This window comes from Scleropages formosus, chromosome 2, assembly GCF_900964775.1.
Source record: "Scleropages formosus chromosome 2, fSclFor1.1, whole genome shotgun sequence".
In the NCBI taxonomy this organism is placed as follows: Eukaryota; Metazoa; Chordata; class Actinopteri; order Osteoglossiformes; family Osteoglossidae; genus Scleropages; species Scleropages formosus.
In genome coordinates, this window is record NC_041807.1 from 15,157,331 (window position 1) to 15,166,218 (window position 8,888).

The 8,888-nt window shown below is 44.4% G+C and overlaps 1 protein-coding gene across 1 annotated transcript; it reads left to right on the forward strand.

Moving 5' to 3' along the window:
* Nucleotides 1-278: 278 nt before the first annotated feature.
* On the forward strand, nt 279-8,590 carry LOC108931372 (uncharacterized). The gene is made up of 5 exons (XM_018747116.2): nt 279-358; nt 3,365-4,160; nt 4,973-5,022; nt 5,151-5,227; nt 6,305-8,590. The coding sequence occupies exons 2-5, from the start codon at nt 3,373-3,375 to the stop codon at nt 8,153-8,155; spliced, it is 2,766 nt and encodes a 921-aa protein (XP_018602632.2). The 5' UTR covers nt 279-358; nt 3,365-3,372; the 3' UTR covers nt 8,156-8,590.
* The last annotated feature ends 298 nt before the right edge of the window (nt 8,591-8,888 follow it).

Below are 8,888 nucleotides of genomic sequence, written 5' to 3' on the forward strand. Positions count from 1 at the left end.
GCTGAGTGCATCCTCTGTTCTTTTCAGTATATGAGTCATAATCTATACAATCTTCAGATATATCTGTAAAAAATAAAATGTTCTGCAAAATTTTATTTTATTTAAGATGAGGTCAAATCTGTCCTCTCCACAAGCTTAAATTCATTCTCAATTGAGAATGCACAAAATGTGCGATTTGTACCGCTGGTAGTCCTCAAAGTTCACGTTTGTTTATTGTCTCCATGGCAACAGGACGCCGATGAATGGCGCGTTCTGATCACCAAACAGGGACTGTTGGACGCTGTGGGAGCTGGAATAACCTCGCGCCACATCCCGCTTCTCTTTCGGTGCTCTTTACTGACATCTATCGGCTCAGCAGGTAAACACATGTTGCGTTCGCGCCACGACAGAGATCTTACAAAACAGAAATCCGAAGGAAGGAAATATGTTTTAAAAGTATTCAGCTCAAAAATTCCCACTGAGGGTGAGCTGAGTCTTAAGGGAATGTTACCACCAGGTAGGAGGTGTGTGTGTGGCCACGGCTCGCTACGCGGACTCATAGCCGCTCATACAGCGCCATCTGCTGGACAATCCTGCGAACTGCAGCTCACCTGCGCCTTAGTGCCGCTTGTCTTCTCGCCTCTAACGAGTAAATAGGCTCGCAGCTCTACCTCGCTAATACTCAAGAGAAAAGTGACGAAGTTGGGTCTCACTGTATAAATCCAGCACTTTGTGCAAAAATTCAGACAGCAGATAGTAAGCACATGCAACGCAAACCGCAGACAAAAGGTGACCTGATCCTCTGGAAGTGGACAGCGTGGATTGTGTGGAGTGTAAAACGCTTCATTTGACAGACCGTGTTCTCCAGAGTGACGTAACAATGACTGATGAGTAGAATTTAGCTGACATTTCACCATTTATACAGCACAGTACTGTGGTACGCTCGCTCACTCATTCACACACCACAGGTAATTCAGTCCCAAATTATAACCTGAAGCTCATCTCTTTGGAGAGGTAGATGGAACCAGTGCACCGAGAGGAAACAGAAATGGGGGGGACATGCGAACCGCACACAGATGTAAGTTTGAATTGAACCCATCGCCGTGAGGTACCAGCACCAGCACTACCTGCCATTTCATCTCATCCTTCTTATCTCACCAGTACGATCTGATAACTTTCCTTCCCAATTTTTGGTTATTTTATTCATGGAATAATCGGTATTTCTGTAAAGAGTTTAAGATGCTGTACGTACACTGATCAGCCACAACATTAAAACCACCTGTCTAATATTGTGTTGGTCCCCCTCGTGCTGGCCGAAACAACTCTGACCCATCGAGGCATGGACTCCACAAGACCTCTGAAGGTGTCCCGTGGTATCTGACACCAAGATGTTAGCAGTAGATCCTTTAAGTCCTGTAAGATGCGAGGTGGGGCCTCCATGCATCGGACTTTTTTTCCAGCACATCCCACAGATGCTCAAACAGATTGAGATCTAGGGAATTTGGAGGCCAAATCAACACCTTGAACTCTTTGTCATGTTCCTCAAACCATTCCTGAACAATTTTTGGAGTGTGGCTGGGCCACTGTCATCAGGGAATACCGTTGCCATGAAAGGGTGTACGTGGTCTGCAACAATCTTTAGGTAGGTGGTACGTGTCAAAGTAATATCCACATGAATGCCAGGACCCAAGGCTTCCCAGCAGAACATTGCCCAGAGCATCACACTACCTTCTGCCCATAGTGCATCCTGCTGCCAACTTTTCCCCAGGTAAACGACACACACGCACCCGGCTGTCCACATGATCTAAAAGAAAACATGCTTCATCAGACCAGGCCACCTTCTTCCATTGGCTCCATGGTCCAGTTCTGACTCTCGCGTGCCCATTGTAGGCACTTCCGGCAGTGGACAGGAGTCAGCATGGGCACTCTGACCGGTCTGCAGCTATGCAGCAAGTTGCGATGCACTGTGTTCTGACATCTTTCTAGCATGGCCAGCATTAAGGTTTTCAGCAGTTTGTGCTACAGTAGCTGTGGGATCAGACCAGACGGGCTAGCCATCGCTCCCCACACGGATCAATGAGCCTTGGGCGCCCCTGACCCTGTCACCAGTTCACCGGTTGTCCTTCCTTGGACCACTTTTGGAAGATACTAACCACTGCATACCAGGAGCATCCCACAAGACCTGCCGTTTTGGAGATGCTCTGACCCAGTTGTCTAGCCATCACAATTTGGCCCTTACCAAAGTCGCTCAGATCCTTATGCTTGCCCATTTCTCCTGCTTCCAACACATGAAATTTAACAACTGACTGTTCTGTTTCTGCCTAATATACCCCACCCCTTGACAGGTGCCATTGTAACATGATAATCAATGTTATTCATTTCACCTGTCAGTGGTTTAAATGTTGTGACTGCTCAGTGAACATTGTGCTACTGCCGTGATTAAAAACAATACTAATGATGGCAAAAGGCAACACATCACAGCGCTGTACTTTTAAGGATACCCACCTGAGACTCCCTACTTACTATGTTTTGTAGAACTTAGTTCTATTAAGGGTGTACTGTCACTTTAAATGTGGGCCGCGCTAACCTGCTTTCACTCTGACTTAGTGGGCAAGGACCTTGACTGTGACCCCTAGAGTAATGTTCTTCAAAAATGCCTTTCTCAGCCATGGAACAATAATTTTTCGAATGAAAATTTAAAAAAAAAAAAAAAAAAAATTAGTTTTTTGTTACTTTTGACTTTGAGTTAAAATGCATCCTTCTGCATGTCTAACATGTACAGGAGAGTGTTTTATGGTCAGGAATAGGTCATAAATAATGTGATTTATTTTGCAAAATAACATAAAATAACTGGATGCTATATAGAGCGAACCATCGGTGCTGTGAGTGTATCTTTCCATGGCTTTATATTTACTTTTCAGAAAATTTAATCTTAAAAATGGTCTCTGCTTGTTGCCTATTTACTCATTTGCTGTGTTTCATTGCAAAAAAAAAGCAAGCCAACAAAGGAACGCACTATATTTTCCATTTATTCCGCCGCTCGCCACCTGTTGGTGAACTGCATTTTTTTCTCTGAGCCGAACATCACTTTGGAGAAAGGCATCTGCTACATGAATAACTGTAAATGAATAAAAGTATTGTTCGCAAGAACTTTCTTTCAAGAGGAAACCAGGAACGTGCCTCTTCAAATATTAATATTGTCTTCACACTCTGTGCTGCACAGAGGCCTGCTAAGCACAGACTAGGCTAATTTATTAAGTATCAGAGCTAATTATAGTCCTGGAGCTCTCCACAATGTGGACTGTAACAGGATCCTACCGCCTTTTGCTGGCATCTCAGATGACTGTAGCCAGTATCTCAGCAGCTCTTCCTGACTCTCTCGCAGACAGCTCCATGGAGTCCGCAGGAGAACTGGACCATTTTGAGGTCTCCAACCCTTCAGGGTGTCCTGAGATCCAGTCCCGTGAGGGGGATAAGGACAAAGCAGGTGATGGAGATGAGCCTAATTCCCCATCCCCTCGAAAGAGGAGCGGCTCGGTATCCTCAGAGGATTCTGATCCAGAGCCCCCTCCAGTCATCACCAGAAAGGTGTCCTTTGCAGATGCCTTCGGCCTTGACCTGGTGTCCGTAAAAGAGTTTGACAGCTGGAACACTCCGAAGAAGTGGGCCGACAACCTCCTGGACGATGACCGCGGCGAAGACTCCGCAGAGTACTTCCTGTTGTGCCTGTTCACAGTGCCTTCCACGGCCGAGGAGCTAATGGAGAAACTTGCGGACCAGAAGATCGAGCTGGAACACGTCGAGCTACTTCCTGAGACAGTGGCGCTGAGGGGAATCATCCGGGTAATGAATCTATGCTTTGAGAAAAGGGTATACGTTCGCAGCACTCTGGACGGCTGGGACACACACATGGACCTGCTGGCAGACTTCATTCCTGGTTCTAGTGATGGTGAGACAGACAGATTTTCTTTCACGCTGCGCCTCGTGCCGCCGTGTAAAGAGGAGAGATCCAGGGTTGAGTTCTGCCTCCGGTATGAGACTGTGTTCGGCACTTTCTGGGCCAACAATGGTGGGGTAAATTATGTGTTGTTCTGCGAAAAAAGGTTCAACAGGGACATGAAAGCAATGACACATGAGGAGTATGCCATCAGGAGCATGAAGAGTTGCCTCAAAGCCAGCAGGTGAGGAGAGCTTTGACTTGTCAGGTACTAACTTGCTCATCAAACTCAACTGCACATTTTTTACAGTGGCATCCATCGTTGATGTTTGTAATATCCATGTGTTACATATTACTTATTACATCCTTATTTCATATACCATTATTCTATAGATGTTCTGTTACAGATAAATGGGTGATTTGGCACCCCTTTGACATACTACTACAGATTAATTTTGCATGTTGTAGCGAAATACATTGTTTCTCCTTAATAATGTGAAATCATTTCTCAGTTAAAAGTGCAAAACTGTAGATGTGTGTGTAAAGACTTTTGCACGTGGTCTGAGGCTAGTATTGTGCAGAAAAAAAGACAGTTGCATGATGTTCATAGGTTTTTGGTAGGAAAAGTATTTTTAAAAAAACTCGATTGTTGATCGTAGCATTAATCTGTAAACAAGGAAGTGAAATTATATTGCTTTAAGAGTTTATCTGTATTTGTACCAGTTTGTTTACGGATATTTTTGCAGAATTTTCAAGGGTGGTCTTTTTAGCGGGGGTGTGGTGGCGCAGCAGGTTTGGCCTGTGCCTGCTCTCTGGTGGGTCTGGGGTTCGAGTCCTCCTTGGGGTGCCCTGTGATGGACTGGTGTCCTATCCTGGGTGTGTCCCCTCCCCCTCCAGCTGTGTGCCCTGCATTTATGGGTTGGCTCTAGTTTGCTGTGACCCTGCCTGGGACAAGCAGTTGCTGACATTGTGTGTGGGGGGTGTGTGGTCTTTTTAGTGAATGCACTTTGCTGTAACTGTTCCAGAAAGTTTAATGTTCTTTTCTCTACACACTAGAGACCATGTCACAGAGGCTTCTCTAACAGATTTTCAAGCAGAAGATCCAGGTAGGTAGGAATTCAGGTTCACTGCTCATATTTTACAGTTCATGCTATGCATTCTTCACATGCATATATGGTTAAAAAGGAATGTGTCTATATACAACATAACTATTAATCTAAAATATTTTTTTCAGCTGAAATCAAAAGTGACACAGTTGAGAAAACATCCGATTATGCTGAACTGCATTCACAAGAAGATGGTGAATCAGTGGTAAGCCAAACACAGAAAAGAATCATGCAAAAAGAACATGAATATAGTATGTTAATACATATTTTTTATTTTTGTTTTTGTCTAGATACAACTACATTTATACTTGACAAAATATGACACTGACAATGATAAACATGTTTGAAACATACCCTCTTTTTACTGCTATCACATATTTTCACTTGTTTCATTTACTCTGGGGGGCATGGTGGTGCAGGGGGTTTGGCCAGGGCCTGCTCTCTGGTGGGTCTGGGGTTCAAGTCCTGCTTGGGGTGCCTTGCGATGGACTGGCGTCCCGTTCTGGGTGTGTCCCCTCCCCTTCCAGCCTTACACCCTCTGGTGACAGGTTAGGCTCCGGCTTGCTGTGACCCTGCTTGGGACAAGTGGTTTCAGTCGATGTGGGTGTCATTTATCCTGACTCCCCTGCATGACAGTGCACACTACTGTGTAATGGTATGTGATTGTAGAGAGTACTGTACAACATTATCTGACTAAAGTGTACAGTACTTTATAATGGTATGTTATTGTGGAGAGTACTGTACTGTATAACAGTATCTGATTAAAATGTACAGTACTGTATAATGGTATGTGAAAGTGCTTTGCCAGAGAGCAGAGCTAAATTAAGACGTATTAGTTCAAATGTCAAGAGCGGAAGAGGAAGGTGAGTCTCATGCCCCCACCAACAGTTTCACACCTGGTTTGCACCCTACGTGACCAGAGTGGTTTATTGTGAACAAGAGCATTCATGTAGTCATTCCAGTGTCCTTCTAAAAGTCATCACAAGCCTACTATTTATATGGGGGTTAGCGCCAATGAGTAATGGTCTATTAACGGGGCTGGACTTTGTGGTGTCATGGCCTAAAGCAAACTCTTCTGAGTTCGCCAGTACTAAACTGTCCAGAGCGACTACGAAAATACCATAGTATTTTTCAGCTTTATCTCTTTTATTAATTAGGCTGTAGACAGCACAATACATATGGTGACAGATTGTTGACATTTCACTGTTGTGCCATTTTTATTTTCAGACAGGATTTTTCTCCAAATACTTGAACTAATTAATGTCTTCTTCTTCCTTCACAGATGGACTGGCAAACAACCCGGAGGAGCAGACGGAGGGCAGCCCGTATGGCACGGGTTCGAGACCACTTCCTGCATAGAGAGGTCGAAAAAGAGAACAAATATGAAGAAACCCCCCGGCCACCTCACAAAATTGGCATGGCGCCACTGGGGGACACTGTATCACACCTTGCAACCCCTGGAAGCAGTGTAGAGAACACCTGGAAGAGAAGGACTGCCGCTGAGCCTAGCAACCTATGTGAATCACTTCTCGACATCAAGGACAGCATGTTTGCCACTGCAGTTGAGATGGAAGCTCCTCATGATGGTTTCTACAATTCACTCTCCTCCCAAGCATCAGTCGATACCAGCCAAGCGTATTCAGCCAGCAGGCTGTCCACGGAAACCCCTGAAAGCTGGTGCACAGGTTTGAGGAAGGGGCATCCTTCGGAGGATCCCGAAGTAGGTATCCATGGTGGAAAAGAGACCATTAGAGGCAGTGGTTCAGAAATAGGAATCATCCTTGTCCGTGGTCACCAACTTGAATCTGTGACCAACAAAACACCCTCGTGTCACACAGGGCTCAGCAGCGCAGAGGAAAGAGTTGTGGAGGAGACTGGCCCGAGTCAGCAAGACAGTGAACCCTTGAGTGGTGAAGTGATAGAGTTGTCTGAAGATGAAGGTCCTTTTTCCAATTCCAATAGGTCTGTAGTCCTGCTTGAACATCCAGTGGAAGGCATAGCTGTAGGTCTCGCACCGGGAGCCAAAGTGAATGCACAAAGAGAGAAGGAAACTTCTCAGGTACCAGATCCTAAACTTTCAGGGAGTCCTGAGGCAAAATACAAGCTGGCTGACCTTGAGGGTCACAAAGAAGAATCTTGGATGCCTGAAGCAGACAATTCAAAAATAAGCCGCAAAGATGCAAAGGAAAGACTTGTCATACCAGAACTTGCTGTTGCCAGTAGAAGGGATGGAGCCTCGTTGGTAGGAGATAACATGAGTATTATTCAGACTGAGACCCAAATATATGGTCCAGGGACCGATGGCATCACATCCACGCAGGAGTTCAGGCCAGAGGAGGAGTGTGTTCATGGAAGAGAACCAAAAGATCTGGAGGAAAGTTATGGGAAGCAAGCGTTAATAGCAAAGGATGCTGATGAGGGACAAAAGGAGATTGAAATGGAACTGAAAATTAAGAAAGAAATGAAAGAAGGACTCATGGCTGAGCAAAAAGGAGCACCAGCATGGTGCGAAATAAAAGCTCAACTTGAGGTTGAAACAGATGAAACAAACGCCAGCCACTTTGCAGGAAAAGAAGCATTTTGCATGGACGAAGGTCCCGGATTCCTTGGCGCCAAGTTAGAGTCCAGTCACGGAGGGCAAGAGTCACATAGAGAATTTGCCTCGAGTGTGCAAGAAGAAGAAACAGGGGGCAGCATTGTGTTCAGTATACAAAACCAATCTCTAGCTGAAGCTGGTGATGCTCGAGGGGCTCTGGCTAGGGAGAGCAGTCAGGGTCCAGTAAGAGCACATGCGCTAGCTTTTCCTTTTGTTATGTTAAGTGATGATGGGGAGGACACTCCGGGTCAGTCACCCCTTGATGTACCAGGGCAACCCATCTCTGCTAAAATGGCCCATGTTGAAAGGGCAGAAACTGTAGTGCGAGGCTACCTGTGGAAGTGGAATGGATTAACTTCCCCAAACAGTTTTTCACGGCTGCCGTTGTGCATTGTGCTATTAGCAGTCATCTGTGCTACTGCTTATCAGTATGGCTTCCTGGCTTGTTTTGCACTTTACCTGTTCTCTGTTTGCTGGCTGATCTGCCATGAGAAAAAACAACATTTACAAGAAGGGGATCGAATAGATAGTCAATGAAAATGATGTTTTTTTTTTTTTTAGATTTCAGAAGTTTGTTTTGGTTCAGTAGGTTCGTCGAGAATATGTGTATTTTGATTTCTATTTCATTTAAACTTTGTGTCTCCAAAATAGATAATATGGCAGATAATTTAGTTCAAGTCAATAACCTTTTCAGGAACCAAAAAACACCAGTTGTGCCAGATATGCCACTAGGAACTTATTTCATTTTAAGTGGACCACCACGCGAATTTCTTACAGGCATTGATTAGCAATGGATCTATGTAACAATGCTCAGTTTACTCGGAGCTGAAACGAACAACACATCAATGTCTCAACTTTACTCTTTCACATTAATGATACAAAATCTGTAGGTGATTCAGTAATAACCCAGCAAACAACATTTTGCCACAAATAAATCTGTTCAGACTCAAGTCTGCTGTGTTGTGTAACTCTGACGCAATTCTTCTTCGCGATGATTTTTATATACTTTTATTTCAATATTTTAAATTAACGGCAGATATACGTTACTTGAACAAGTGTATGTGTTGCGTTCGAAGCATTCCTTTCTAAACATATGCCACATTTCATGAAAACGGCAACTAAAATCTGCTTTTGCTACATTTTTCAGCTTTGCTACTTTTGCTAATACGTATTTATCGGTGCCGCTGATAACATAGAGCGGTCGTATGTCTTTTGCAAGTCAACGATTCACACAAATTATCAAATGTTGCATTACACACAGGAAAATCAG